This window comes from Myotis myotis, unplaced genomic scaffold, assembly GCF_014108235.1.
Source record: "Myotis myotis isolate mMyoMyo1 unplaced genomic scaffold, mMyoMyo1.p scaffold_m19_p_14, whole genome shotgun sequence".
Classification (NCBI taxonomy): domain Eukaryota; kingdom Metazoa; phylum Chordata; class Mammalia; order Chiroptera; family Vespertilionidae; genus Myotis; species Myotis myotis.
The window spans coordinates 40,729,710-40,743,644 of record NW_023416318.1 but is presented as its reverse complement, the minus strand read 5'-3'; the positions used below and the strand labels follow the sequence as shown (position 1 = coordinate 40,743,644).

The window sequence follows — 13,935 nt, the reverse complement described above, 5'->3', positions numbered from 1 at the left end:
CCTTCATCTATGTATTGCCTCTGGCTATGCCACAATGACAGAGCTGAGGAGTTGCAACACAGATTATATGGCCCACAGAATCCAAGACGTTTCTAGGAAAATTGACCTTTTACCTAGTACCTCTCAAAAAGCTTCTGCTGATAGAATGTTGTTTTCGTTGTTGTTCTGTTTTGTTTGCTTACATGACTCTGCATATTAGTCCCACAGAGGGGCCAGAAAAGATAAAATGGGAGGGAAATTTCTCTTTAAGGAGCAGGTGAAGATGAAAGTAATCCCAGGAGAAAAATTTAGGTGAGTAAGGAGGGAAATAGCTTCCCTGACATTAACATAATTCCCATTTTCTTCCCTGGAAGTTATGCACAACAGTACGGAGCTTTAAGCACCTACATGCAATTCGAGTAAGTCATTTGCCCATAGTCAGTGTCATCTGATGAACTCTGCAAAGACCCCTGATGTTAGCACACACTGTCTCCACTCACCTGGAAGAGCTGGACGTTGGCCGGAGGGTCTTTCTGAAAGAGGAAGGTGGCACTGGCAAAGGTGGGGTCCAGTTTGCCACACTTCTGTGGAAGCAAGATAACAGAGGTGACCTTGACTATTTCCATCATTGACCCCAACCTTGGTGGTCCCCCAACTGGCAAAAGTAACAACTGTTCCCCTCATCTCCTCATTTGACACTCCTTCTAATACTGGCTGCATCTGTCTCAATACTGACCATGGGCTCTGAGAGCTCAGTATTCACCCACAGCCTCTGCCTCTCTACCCCCACCACGCCTCCTGCTAATGAGTGGCACGTACTTCTGCCCACACACCTAATGGCTTCCCTCCTCCCTGCATTTATGCATGCTGCTCTCTTTTGGGCTATTCTCCTCCCAGCCTTCCTGGAAAAGTCTTTGTTTTCCTTCTCAATTCCGTGGGAAATATTTAACGATATGGGAAATGTTCACAATATCATTTCAATGGACTCAAGGGGGAAATAAAACTGCATGCAGCATGACCTCAAATTTATTTAGAAAGTGATATATCCAGATAAAAAAGGATTTTAAGATGATAGATATATTGATGGATAGAAGGGAGGAGAGAGAGAGAAAGAGAAAGAGAGAAAGAGAGAGAGAGAGGAGATGGAGTAGAAAAACAGAATGAGACAGATGGACAGATAAATGTAGAGGAACGTTCAGAGGAAGAAGCAAAAATATTAGCAGTGTTTTTCTCTGGGATCTGAGAGTAATTTTTTTTACCATTCTGTATTTTTTAAAGTTTTCTACAATAAGTCTTTATTACGTATATAATCTGAAAACATTGCCTCGTGAGGATTTTTAAAAGAGGAATTTTGCTCTGCTGTCCCCACACCTGTGAAGCCTTCCCTCCTTTTGCTCCTCAGGCTCCACCTTGGCAGTTATCACACTAGATTGGCCTTCACTGACCATGCTCTCGCCACACCCGGCTGCCCCCTAGTGCCCAGTGCAGTCTTACTGTCTAAAAGGTGAAAAATAAGTGCTTGTTGGTGAACCAGTCTGGGGAGCTGGGCCCATATCAGCCAGCACCCTCTCCTGACTGCATACCCTTGCAGTGGCTGGAGAAGCCCCTCTTTGCATTCCCCTTCCACGCTCCACATTCTCATCATTCTCTAGGATCCCATTCCAACTACAAAACCACGGCTGTATCAGCTGTATGGCTGAAGGATCATCTGGTCTACCCGCCCCCTTTTGCAGATTTTATAACTGAGAATTGGAGTTATGACCCATGTAAGTTCCCACTTGAGATAATGACACAGATGGAACAAGAACCCAGGTCCCTGACTCCCAGCCCAGTGCTCTGCCTCTCAGCCACCCAGTTGGATCCCATCTCCTTGTGGCTCCCTGGGCTATGTTCCTGGTCCTTGCTCCTCTGCCTTTTCATGTCCACAGGAAAGAAGCAAGTTCACCACCTGGTCCACAGCACTGTCTCATCCACACCAGCTACCCAAATTCCCAAACAAAAGTGCTGCAGAAAGTCCGTGCTTTGCCCAGGCCCTACACTCACATCTTCCGGATGCTCTTTGCCCAGCTTATGAAGCACCGTCAGGTAGAACTTGAAGAAGAAGCTGAGGGTGAGTGTGCGCCGGAAGTCCACCATGCCGCCCGGGGCATCAGGGGGCAGATACAGCTCCTCCGCCAGGCCTGCACACACCTCATGCAGCAGCTTCTCGTTCCAGAAACTGCCAGAGAGCAGGTGTGGGAGAGCGCTCCCATCCCGCCGCCAGAATCATTGTGCAGGCGGTGAGCACAGGGCCTCCGAGCCATGTGAACCTCGGTTCGAAATCCGGCTCAGAGACTCATGGTTGTGTGACTTTAGGCAAGTTACTTAGCCTCCTAGCGTCTCAGTTCTCTCATCTTTAAAAACAGATTCAATTATAAAAGACCACAAAAATAATAGTCAAGTCTAGTAAGTCCTTACCATGTCCTAAGTGCTTTTTATGAAACATCATTTTTAATTTAAATTAAAATGTATAGTAGGAAAAATTTTATACTCATTTTACCAGTGAGAAAACTGAAGCATAGTTGACTTATTCTATACCCATGTGGAGCCAAGAATTGGAACCAAACTCCAACATTAAGATTTATCTATCCATACAGGTATGGTAAGGATTACATAGAATAGTGCCAGTGAAGTGCTTGGTTCCATTGCTCCCATATAGTACCTATAGTTATAGTAGTAGCCATAGTAATAGCATAGCACTAGTAATAGCATTAATAGCAATCCTGGTAGTAGTAATACTAGCATTGGCACATGTAGTGCTAGTAGTAGTACTGGTGGGAGCAATAGTAATAGTAGTAGAAATAGAAGTAATATAGTAGTAGTAGAAGAAGCAGTAGTAGTAACAGTAATAGCAAAAACACTAGTAGTAATAGTAGTAGTAGAAGTAGTAGCTGCAACAGCAGTGATACCAGCACTAGAAGCAACAATAGTAATAATAGTTGTAGCTGTGTAGTACTAGTAATAGCAGTAGCAATAGTAGCAGCAGGAGCAGCAATGGTAATAGTACAGCAGCAGCAATACTATTGGTCATAATGCTACTAGTAATAGCAGTCATCACAGTAGTAGCAGCCATAGTAATACTGCTAGCAGCACAGGAGGAGTAGCAGCAGCATAGGGCAGTAGCAGGATTGTTTTGCTGTGAGCTCTTACTTTGACAGCTGCTTCCGCGTGGTCTTGAAGGCTGAGATGGTTCTGTCGGCCATTCCGCCAAAGCAAAGGGCCAGCTCCTTCACCTGTGTGGTTCCTGGCTGGAACAGGACTCTCATGCCGCAGGTCACCTTGGCTATGTCATCGTCTCTCCGGGAGGCCTGCTTAAAGGCTGAGAAAAACTCTCCCTGAAAGAGAAGAGGACAGTACCAGTTTCCCACCCTGCTTTGCAAAGACTGCAGATGGTGAGCCTGAAACACAGGGATATGAGGTGAGGTGAGGTGAGGTGACAACACCATCGCACATCAGCAAGGAGCTGGTGACAGGGATCAATGATGGAGGCCTAACCATCACATTTTCAGAAGTTCCAGATAGCATTCCCCAAGTCTGGGAGGGTCAGGGTCTCTCCCTATTAGTCAGGAAACAAAGTCAGGGACAAAGAAGAACGGGGTGCTGTCAACCCAACAGCTGAGAGAGGAAGGGTGTTTTCATAAAGTCTTCCCTGAGACCCCTCAGGCCCAAGAACCTTCCCCATCCTGGTGCCCAGTATCAGAGCACACGGCCTCTCGGGGGCTGTGTCAAAACCTCTGTTGGCCGGACTGCCTCTCAAGTAAATACAGAGAAACGCCTGAGAGTGTTTGAAACAGCCTGCAGCTTGCAGCCCCCTTGCTGGCTCCCTAACTGGCTCTCCCACCACCTATGGGCTGTGCTTAGAAATCTGGCTTCCTGGCCGAAAGAACCAACCGCACTATGAGGCAGTGGCTACCTTTGTCCTTTGATCACCCATTTCCTGAGTCTAAGCCAGCTCTGTCTTTGAGGTCAGGAGGAAAGTGTGAGTTGCTCTCCTGGTAAGGACCATGTGCTATCCAGCCCGCTCTGTGTCAGGTTCTGCTTGATGTTTGCACTCACCCTGGCGGCACAAACTCTGATTCACCTCACAGAGGGGAGGTGTAAGGGAAGGGTTGTTGGAGAAAGCAGGAGACCCACTGCTGAGGTCTGAAATGACCACAGGCTTTTGTTTGAAGAAGGCATAGAGGCCCCTCCTGATACTAAAGCTGGTTCCGCTTCCTGGTGTCAGACAGGCCCTGGGGCCATGAGCTCAGACCTTGAACTTGGTTCTGGGACAGAGGTTCCAGCTGCTCACGTCCAGGGCTGTGCCAGTCCCCTGTGACGTTTTCCCTGGGCTGCCAGGAAAGGTCAGTGTCGGCTCAATTGTTCTTTCCTGAGAAATCCTTCCTGATTCTGGGTATTAACATCTCCTTTCTTTAAGAAGAGATATTTTACGTCCCTTGCCTGGCAAAATAAAAACCGGGCAGTTCTATGCCTGTTCTTGCCTCCTTTCCCAACCTCATAATTTAACATTCTTTTACTGATCTGTGAAATACAAAACTCTGGGAATCACTGCTCAAAATGGTCTATAAGGACAAGCGAGAGCACCATTAAGAAACCACCTAAGGGATGTAATTGCTCTAATTTAATTAGCATTTTCATTAAGGAGGTTAAAATTAGCCAGGGCGGAACATGCCTTGTAACACTCAAGCACTAGCTGTGGAAAACCCTTCATACGCTCCTTTATCGCTGGTTCCCAGCCTCTCACAGATCACTTTCTACAAGGCCCATCATGGAATGACGTGCTGCTGAGAGAGGCGTGAGTCACGCCAGATGAAGCCGCCACAGGCCCCAAGGAGCAAGAGCAAGGTGGTCAGAGGCGCCCTGACCTGCTGAACCAGCTGGAATCTTCATCCACCCAGAGCAAGGTCAGTGAGTAAACACCTTGTCAAGTGCAAAGTCAGCATGTGAGAGTCTGACTTACAGGCAGCCTCTTCCCTTAACACATGAGCCCCACACTTCACCTGATGAAATCGAGTCTCCTCTGACCTGAGGAGAAATACTCGCCAGCAGGATGCATCCTTGAAACTATGTTGCTAGTTACCAGTAGTATCCTCCTTCTGTAATGTGTGGTCTCCACCGGCTCCCAGGCATCTGCCAGGAACCTTCAGAATTATTTTCAGTCCTTACAATCACCTTCCCACTAGGTAACATTGTGCCCATTGTACAGGTGAGAAAACTGGGGCTCAGAAAGGTAAGTTGACTCACTTAGGATGGCACATCTAGCTTTTCTCCATGCTCTATGCTCCCTACCCTAAAACTTCTCATTGTCCAGAGAGGAATAGGGCTGGTCAAAGGCAAAGTTCAGAGACAAGAGCATCAGTGTTACAGTTGAGAGATGCTAAGGTTGGTCCCAAAGCCAACTCTGCTCTCCTTGTCCGGAGCCTGGCGGGTGTGGGAGTGATTCGAGCACAGCACCTTACCTCCCTGCTGTAGGGGATCTCGATGGAAAGCAGTATCTCTTCTGGACCTAGCAGCGTCTTTCTGTAGCCAGGGAAGAAGGTATGGTCCATCGGAACCGTTCTCCTGGTGCCTGTACAGAGGCAAGATGAAGAGGGACCGATGTGAGAAAGCACAGGGCAACCCGCCAGTGGGCTTCTGCATCCTGGTCTCTGATGCCCGCAGTCAAGGGGAGTGGATGGCACAACTGGGGTCGAGGCCCTCCATCTGAAATCCGTAAGCAATGGTGCGCTGGTGAACGGTTAGCAATCAGCTGTTGGGGGTGTAGCCTTGAGTTGCCTGTGTCTATGGTATAAATACTCCCACCATAACCAATTTCAAGCTATCAGAATGACATTACTGATGTGGAGTTAGAAAAAGGCCTGCTGTCCTCTGAAAGGCCTGTTTACAAGGTGGGCCCTTGGCTGTCCTCTGGGAACCTGGGTCTCCAGAGGGTTCCTAGCATTCCCTGATAAGAATGGCTCACGGTTTGTAAAAACAACATGGTTTATGCTGAACACCTGCTTTCCTTCTGGCCTCTGGACTTTGGTATGTGCCGGGCAGACCTGTGTGACCAGCCCCCCAGTTAGATCTCTGGGTGCTGAGCCCCTAACAAGTTTCCTGGTCGCCTGCACTTCCCATGGGGAACTTGCTGCTGGGGGAGTCAAGGGCGTCCTGTGTGATCTGCTGGGAGGCCCTGGGAGGCCCTGGGAGCTTGTATCAGATTTCCACTGGACTTTGTTCCATGTGCCTATCCCTTTGCTGATTTTGCCTTGTAGCCTCCTTCTGTAATGATCCGTAGCCATGAGTATGACTATATGCTGAGCCTGTGAGTCCTCCTGGCAAGTCATCAAACCAGGGGAGGTGCTGGGGACCCTCTGACAAGGAAGGATGCACAGTAGCACACTACTATATAGAACTCCACTGCAGATAGATAGAGGGAAGGAGCCTCAAGAGCACAGATAACAGTAAAACAAAGTAAAATAATTAGCAAGTGGTGAATTTTGAGTACTCATTACCTTTGTCATTAATATAATCTATCATATTTCATGCTTATATAACATAATTTTTAGTAACGGCCATGTTTCACAAATGCTGTTGACCCAGCGATCTGCTGTGGTGAGCTGGTGCATCCTGGCTCCAGCATCCCACTAGGTAAGGCCTCCGGACCGAGCTGGCTGTGAATTCTTAATAAAGAAGTGGCCCAGCTCTCCTGGCCCCCAACACGAGTGATCCCTTGTAGCTTCCAGGAGTCCAAACCATAGGACAGCGGGGTCATTGGACCTTGGACTCTGTCCCTCCAGGAAGTAACCCATCTTGCGAGGCTTTTCTCCTGCAGGACCCTCTGCACGAGGCAGCTCACCTCTGGACACGATGGTCAGCTTGGCCCCGCTGGCCATGAACACCGGGTTGAGGTCGGAGATGGGGCTGGCGGTAATGATGTTCCCTCCGATGGACTAGGACAAGCAGAGAGTGTGCGTGAGAGCCCAGCCCGGAAACCCATGCTCACCCAGCTGGCTCCCAAACGCAGGGTGGGAGGATGACAGGCATCATCTGTGAAGGGAGGCCCGACCTCCAGCCCCTGGAGACACAGCCCGGCGCAGTGAGAGCTCCGCAATCAGAACATCGAACATCGTGCAACACTTGTGATCTGACCACTTGGGATTGGGGCCCAGCTCTGAAATTCAGCAGCCAGTGCACCTCACTCAGCCCCTTGAAATTCATATGTTGAATGTCACCCAACCTTTTTCTGAAAGCGTTTAGGTGGCTTATCACAGAGCCATAGAGAGTCAGTACCGGAGATAAAGATCAAAGACAAAGAGGAGGAAGATTTAAGGATGAATGATTTGTTCTAACTGGATCTGAGCTTCCCGGCAACTTGGCAAGGAATGTTGGGAGAACCAGACCCAGGGTCCTCACTCCTGGAAACCAGGGAGGAAGCCAGCTGCACGATGAAAACAAACCCTCCCTGAGAGTAGATGCCAGCTGAGCTGGGGACTCTGGAGAGACTGCTTGTTTATATCTCCTCATCTACACCCAGAAGCGGCCAGGGCTTGGGATAAGGTGTGGAGAAAGGAGTGGGCTGCTTTGCTTTATTTTTTGTTTGTTTTAATTTAAAAAACCATTTTTTAAAAATAGAATAGAAGGGTAAGCTTTCCTCCCAACACCAGCAACAATTATGAGCCTCAACTGGACCTGTGTGCGAATGCCACTTGCAAACTGGGAATCTGGGGTTTGGTCTGAAGGCTGGCTGTGACAGCCCTCCCTCCTCTCAGGGGTCTACCTCTGGTTCTACCCCCAACGCGGAAAGGCCGTGCCGCTCCCTGGTTTGGCCTTTCTCTACCTTATCTCTCATCCGCCTGCTGAGAGCCTGGGCCAATCAGAGGCGGGGGACAGAAGGCCCCATCTCTCCAACATCAGGGAGAAGACTGAGTCCAATGAATGTCACCTGGAGTGGCCCACAGACCACCTGCACCAGCAGCACCTGCAGGCTCACCCCAGCCCTTCCAGGCCAGCATCTCGGAGGCAGGGCCCAGGAATCTGCATCTTTAACAAACACTCAGGCAGTTCTACCCATTCAAGTGTGAGGCTCCTGGTGTGGTGAAAGGCCCTGTCCCCTGGGCCTCGAGGCCCCCGGGCAGGGACTCACCGCCACAGACTTGACCTGCTTCCCCGCAAACCAGCGCATCTGCTCCAGGACGCCTCTGAACACCTCTGTCTGGTGGGCAGGAAGCTTGGCCACGGCATCTTTCAGGGTCTTTTCCACAGAGTCCAGAGTGCAAGCGGCTCCGAAGGAGATCCCTGGGAACACACACTCAGAATAGCAGCGATCCCCTTCCCAGCGCAGAAAACACTTTCACACACAGAGTCTCTGAAGCTTCACCGCAACCTGAGTGCGGCTGCACCAGGACTCGCATCCTTATACAGATGAAGGAAAGTTGGCCCAGGGAGGTTAAGTGACTTGACCACCACCACGCAGCTAATGAAAGATACAAGGCTCAACCCCAGCACTCAACTCCTACAACCAGAGTGCTCTTTCACTAAACCAGCGGTTCTCCACTCAATAAAATCAGGTTTCTGAGGGTAAAGTCCAGGCATATTTTTTTAAAGCACCCACGCATGCCTGCCCACACCAGGCTCCTGACCCCATGAGTGATTCTAAGGTGTGGCCAGGGTTGAGAAGGACTATTGGAGATCTCACAGCCCTTGCCCACTGATGCCTACCATGATGGAGAAAGGCGGTGAAGGTTGCCCCGCCCCCTGTGCGGGGAGGCTCCAGGACAAGCAGGTGGCAGCCAGAGCCAAAGGGGGGGTTGTCCTAGAACCCACCCCCCCCCCAAGGGGACCCTTCCCCAGCATCCCAGCCCCTCCGGAGCCTAGGTGAACCTCCCTTACCCTCTGGGCCGTGCTCCACTAAATTCAGCTCGGGGATCCAGGCTGGGCTGACGATCACAGGAAACAGCATGTTCTTAAACTTCATCTCAATGCCTCAAGGGAAACGGGAAGCCGGAAGTTAGAGGTGTGTGTGTGTGTGTGTGTGTGTGTGTGTGTGTGTGTGTGTGTGTGTTTAGGAGCAGTATTAGAAAACATGGGACATTAAAATATGTCAGTAACTCTCCGAAGCACTACGTATTTTAACTCATTTAATCATCGCAACAACCCTGGGAGATACTGTGATTTTCTCTTTATAGATGAAGAAACTGAGGTATAGGGAGGTTAAGTTTCTTGCCCATGTTACACAGCTAAGCATGGGCAGATTTCAGAATTTGAGCTATTATTAGAGTTGGGATATAACTAATAATAACACGAAAGTTTAACATTCAGAGAAAAAGGAAAATTGAGAGAAAAACTTCAAATCTGCTAATCAAGGTAGAAACTCTATGGACAGACTCGCCCCGTTCCTCAGACTCAATTACCCAGCACCTCTCCCAGCCTCGCTCATGGGCCAGTAGAGGGAAAAGGTAAAAAGGAAATGACTGTGCATCGTCCCACGTCCTCCCTCTCATGTGCTGTTTGGGATTTCTGAAGGACACATAGGCTGTGGGGAGTCTGACCCGTCTGAATACCAGCTCCCAGAACAAAGAACATAGATGGAGACAGAAAGTCTGACGTTTCTCTCTACACCCAGCTTCCCCAACACCTGCCCCAGCTGTGAGTGGTTTCTCTATTGGGTCTGTATAAGGAAGGAAGAGGTGGAGCCAATGAGTGATCTTAAAAAATTATTTCTAACTTGAAGCTTATAAAATCTCTGGGAATTCCTTTCTCTAAGAATCTAACTTGGCTCAGGATGTTTATGGCTCATGGCAAGGAATCTGCCACATGTCAAAGATATTGAAGATTCTTCCATCCAGTCATTCTCCACTTTAACTCATGCTACCCGGGACCATGGCTATATGGGCCATAGGATCGCATCACCTGAGGCAGATCTCACCCTGCCATCCAGGTGTCACAAAACTGGCTGGGGACTCTGTACCACACACATGCTCACAGGGCATGGCCAGCTCTGTGCTCCATCAGCACAGAACCGAGCCAAGCTCTCTGTAGCTGCAGAACCAACCAGATCCCAAGGTCCTTCCAGAACCAGAGCCACGAGTCTCCCACAGGTTGGACTTGGCTGCTTAAAAGTATGTCAAGTTTCCCCCAAACCAGAGGTCCTCTGTGACAGACCTCGGCTGTGCCACAGTCTTCCCCTTCCAGCCTTTCTGGGACTGGGAACCAGCAAAGTGGAGATGGGCCAAGCCCGGTTTAGAAATGGATGGAGATGAGCACGGCCTTGGGCAGCTCTGCTCCAGTCCCTTCACGCACCAGGAGAACTCCACAGCTCGAGTCTCCCTGACCTGTTGGCATATTGTGGGCCTCATGTCCCAGGTGGAGGCACCACCAAGACAGATAGCCATGGACATGGGCAACACAAATGATCACCCTTGGATATCTCCTCTCCTTTGCCTTACCACAGCACCCCCAGAAAAGGGTGGAGAAGAGAGTGACATGTATGGAACCCCTAGCATCCATCAGGCACCAGCCTGGACAGTCTACCTACATCGCTCCCTCCTGCCTCCGACTGGGAAGGCATGAGAGGGAAGGGACTGTGTCCAGTACATCCTGGCACCCAGTCCCTCCCAGGGTCCCTTGCACAGAGCTGGCACTTTATAAATGTCTATGGAAAACAGTCAACAAGGATCTCAGTTAATACTCAGGACAACTCTTGAAGGAGGCATTATTAATCCCACACGTGAAATGGGAAAATGAGAGCAAGGGAGGAGACGTCATTTTTCTGAAGACCCAGGGGTTGAAACAGGTCTCCAAAGCCAAGAGTTTTACATAAGTTCAAGGGCTCAGGGTTCCTCAGTGGGTCCCTGGCCCCCAGTCAGGCCCCTCAGGCTCTTACCGATCTCCGTGTTCCCCACGACCAGCTTGGCCTCAGGGTGCTGCGCCTTGAGGTCCAGTAGCTCCTTCAGGGTGGAGGCCTGGATCCAGGTCACACGCTCCCCTTCAAAACGTAGCTGCTTCCGGGGCGTGTCTTTCAGCCTCTGGAAAATGCCGTTTTCCAATGAGCTGTCTCCTTCTCCCCACTCCATTTCCACCGCTATTCCCATGGCCCTGCTTCAGGTCCACAATGGGACCAACTCTTCTATGGACTTGTTTACTGCTGAATTCAGAATGAAAATACTTGCCAAAGAGAAGGGAGAAAAACTGCATGGATGGAGGCAGGAACTAGGTTGCAGCTCTTACATACATTAGCTCACTGAGCCATCAGAAGGCTCGGTGAAGGAGGCATTGTGAGCCACATCGTGTATCGGTAAGGAAGTTATGTGACCTGCCAAAGGTCACTAGTCACAAGGCAACCTGGACTGTCCCCACTGTCTCCAGGAGGAGCAGTGCACAAGGTGTGAGCGGAGATGGGGCAGCAAAGGAAGGGGTGTCAAAGGGAATGCAATGTAGAGCTGGTCCCAGTGCATAAGGGGTGATGCTGGGGAAGAAAACCCCAAAATCACACTGACGGTTTCAAGGTTGCCCAATCTAGAGGAGGATATGCTGGCGGCCTGCTGCACAGCCCTTCTCTCTGGCCCTTGAACTCAGGGAGTCCTCGTGTGCTCAACAGCCCCTGAGAGATCTGCACTTGAGAAGCTCTGAGGGTGGCTTGATTCTTTCCTCGCCACAGATGTTGGCGTGAAGGAACCAAATCGTCAAGGGAAGAAAGGGGGTGTGAGAGGTGTCCTTAAAGCAGAGCTGCAGGCCTTGGGTGCATCCTTTGAATACAGCTTTGCTTGTTTGTTTATTAAATGGACTATTTGCTTGGGGGGCTTTTGCATTAGATTTAGCCAGGAGGCCAGCAGATACTTCTGGGGTCCCTGTTATTATACACAGGGCACCAGAGAGATCCACTTCCTGTCCTCAGAGAGACCGTGTGAGAAGGAGAGAAATGTAGGTCCCTATAGGAGCACATGAAAGTGGGACTTGACCCCTGGGTGTCAGAGAAAGGAAGGCAAATTCAGGCTGAGACCTGAAGGACAAGGAGAATACAAAGTTCCCAGGAGGTATGAAATAAAGCAGGTCTCCAGGGGGCTCATGGCACAGAGTCTCAAGGGGCCTTTCCTTGGGGCATCACCTACCAGCAACTCTGGTGGGAAGATGGGCTCCTGGGTAGGATCCAAGGGCATGAACTCCTCTGGGTTGAATAAACATGGAGACTGAGTGACCTGCTGGGAAAGGGAACAGATGTGTGGTACAGTATCTCCCTGTTAAAATGCCCATAGGACCAATGCAGCCTCCTGTCCAAGCAAGCTCACTCGCAGCCCCCGGCAAACTGGTGGAGGGGCAGGCAGCTCCTGGATGCAGGACCAAGGTCTTGCCAGAGGACCCAGGGCTAATGTGCACAGTCTCCACTCTCTCAGTCTGGGTTTAACTGTTTCCTCTTCCAGCCACCCTTGCCAAGAGTACGGAGAGAGACCACTGGCTCCTTTGAACTGCGACTGGCCCCCAGATTTCCAGGGAGAGAAGGGCCCACTTACTGTGTCGTCTTTCTTCTGGTTCATGCAGCAGTTTTGGTTGTCCGCATTCCCTCCACAGCACCCACCATCCTACAGAGATGACCAACATTCACACAAAAATATTTGCAAAGAGTTTCACGGAAGCGGAAGAACCCACATTATTAATTTCCAGTGAAATCCAGCTCTGACACCCACTCCAGCATCAATAGTATTAGTAGATACCCTGTCCCATCCATTTGCCTTTGCATAGAGGTAAGGCCTCTGCTTTAACTTTCTCTTGCTTGGTTAATGTAGATTAAATAACTTGTGAATAAACAAATAAGATCTCTCCTGGAAACAGCAGGGAAAGTTAAAGTTAAAAACATCCTATATAATAAAAGGGTAATATGCAAATAGATTGAAACACAGAACAACCAACCAATCAAAGCATGCTAATAATATGCTAAACATGCTCAACTGCTCGCTATGACATGCACTGACCACCAGGGGGCAGACAGCCAACTGGTCAAACAGTCGCTATGACGTGCACTGACCACCAGGGGGCAGATGCTCCAACTGGTAGGTTAGCTTGCTGCTGGGGTCCAGCCGATTGGAACTGAGATGGGTTGGACACACCCTGGAGCCCTCCCGTGGTCCTTCCCTGGCCCAATCGTGCACCAGTGGGGTCCTTCAGCCTGGCCTGCACCCTCTTGCAATCTGGAATCCCTCAGGAGATGTCGGAGAGCCCTTTTCAGCCTGATCCCACAGGCCACTCCCCTTGGGAGGGCACCAGAGGCAGGGCTCATGGCTGGCGAGTGCTGCTGCAGCAGCGCGAGCCTCTCGCAATCGGGACTGATTGGGTGTGAGCCCGTGGCAGGCACAGTGGGGCTGGGATGAGCAGGAGCGACAGGTAGGAGCTGCAGGTGGCATTGGACTGCGGGTTCCAGCCCGATCCCTGCAGGCCATCCAGAGGGACCCAACCCATGCACGAATTTGGGCACCGGGCCTCTAGTTTCTCCATAAAGATAGGTCATCCTATTTTATCAAAACGTTTCTTTATGCCCATTTCCCTCTTCAGTGCTGCTCCCTTAGGAAGAGGGACAGAAATTCCCTTGGTTCTCTCAGCAGTCAAGAGCCCCCTCTTTTAGATCCACCAAGTTCTTGTCTGGGCACCTCTCAGGTAGGAGTCTTTGTGGGGCTCCTAACGAGAATGTCCAAGACTGCTTTCTGGGTCCAGAGCTGTGTCTAGCAAGTGTGCCTGGGCCTCACCATGGCTGATTAGACACTTCTTGCTAGAAAGATAAGCGCTCTTTATTCCTCATTATGGGCCTGTTCCAGGGGAAGTGCACAAGTCTGATGACCCATTACCTCTGGGGAAAGGACTTGCCCAGGACCTCTCAGGGTGCCAATAGCAGAACACAGAGGAGAGCCCACCTGACTGATGTGTCCCAGAGAAAGCAGGACTCTGAGC

At 50.2% G+C, this 13,935-nt stretch overlaps 1 protein-coding gene across 5 annotated transcripts in view; it reads right to left on the bottom strand.

The window, feature by feature from the left end:
• Positions 1 to 13,935, bottom strand: part of XDH (xanthine dehydrogenase) — a 59,690-nt gene that overhangs the window by 28,180 nt on the left and 17,575 nt on the right. For 4 of the 5 annotated variants that reach the window (XR_004971893.1, XM_036334959.1, XM_036334958.1 and 1 more), the window contains exons 7-16: positions 12,507 to 12,575; positions 12,108 to 12,197; positions 10,883 to 11,024; positions 8,890 to 8,982; positions 8,144 to 8,295; positions 6,857 to 6,950; positions 5,478 to 5,587; positions 3,169 to 3,353; positions 2,023 to 2,197; positions 480 to 563 (exon numbers count right to left, since the gene is read on the bottom strand). Coding sequence is in view for 4 of the 5 variants with exons in the window: in XM_036334959.1 (XP_036190852.1) it covers positions 480 to 563; positions 2,023 to 2,197; positions 3,169 to 3,353; positions 5,478 to 5,587; positions 6,857 to 6,950; positions 8,144 to 8,295; positions 8,890 to 8,982; positions 10,883 to 11,024; positions 12,108 to 12,197; positions 12,507 to 12,575 (1,194 nt within the window). In the remaining variant the exon portion in view is untranslated. The remainder of the gene's footprint in view (positions 1 to 479; positions 564 to 2,022; positions 2,198 to 3,168; positions 3,354 to 5,477; positions 5,588 to 6,856; positions 6,951 to 8,143; positions 8,296 to 8,889; positions 8,983 to 10,882; positions 11,025 to 12,107; positions 12,198 to 12,506; positions 12,576 to 13,935) is intronic. The other variant, XM_036334957.1, reaches the window with a different exon arrangement.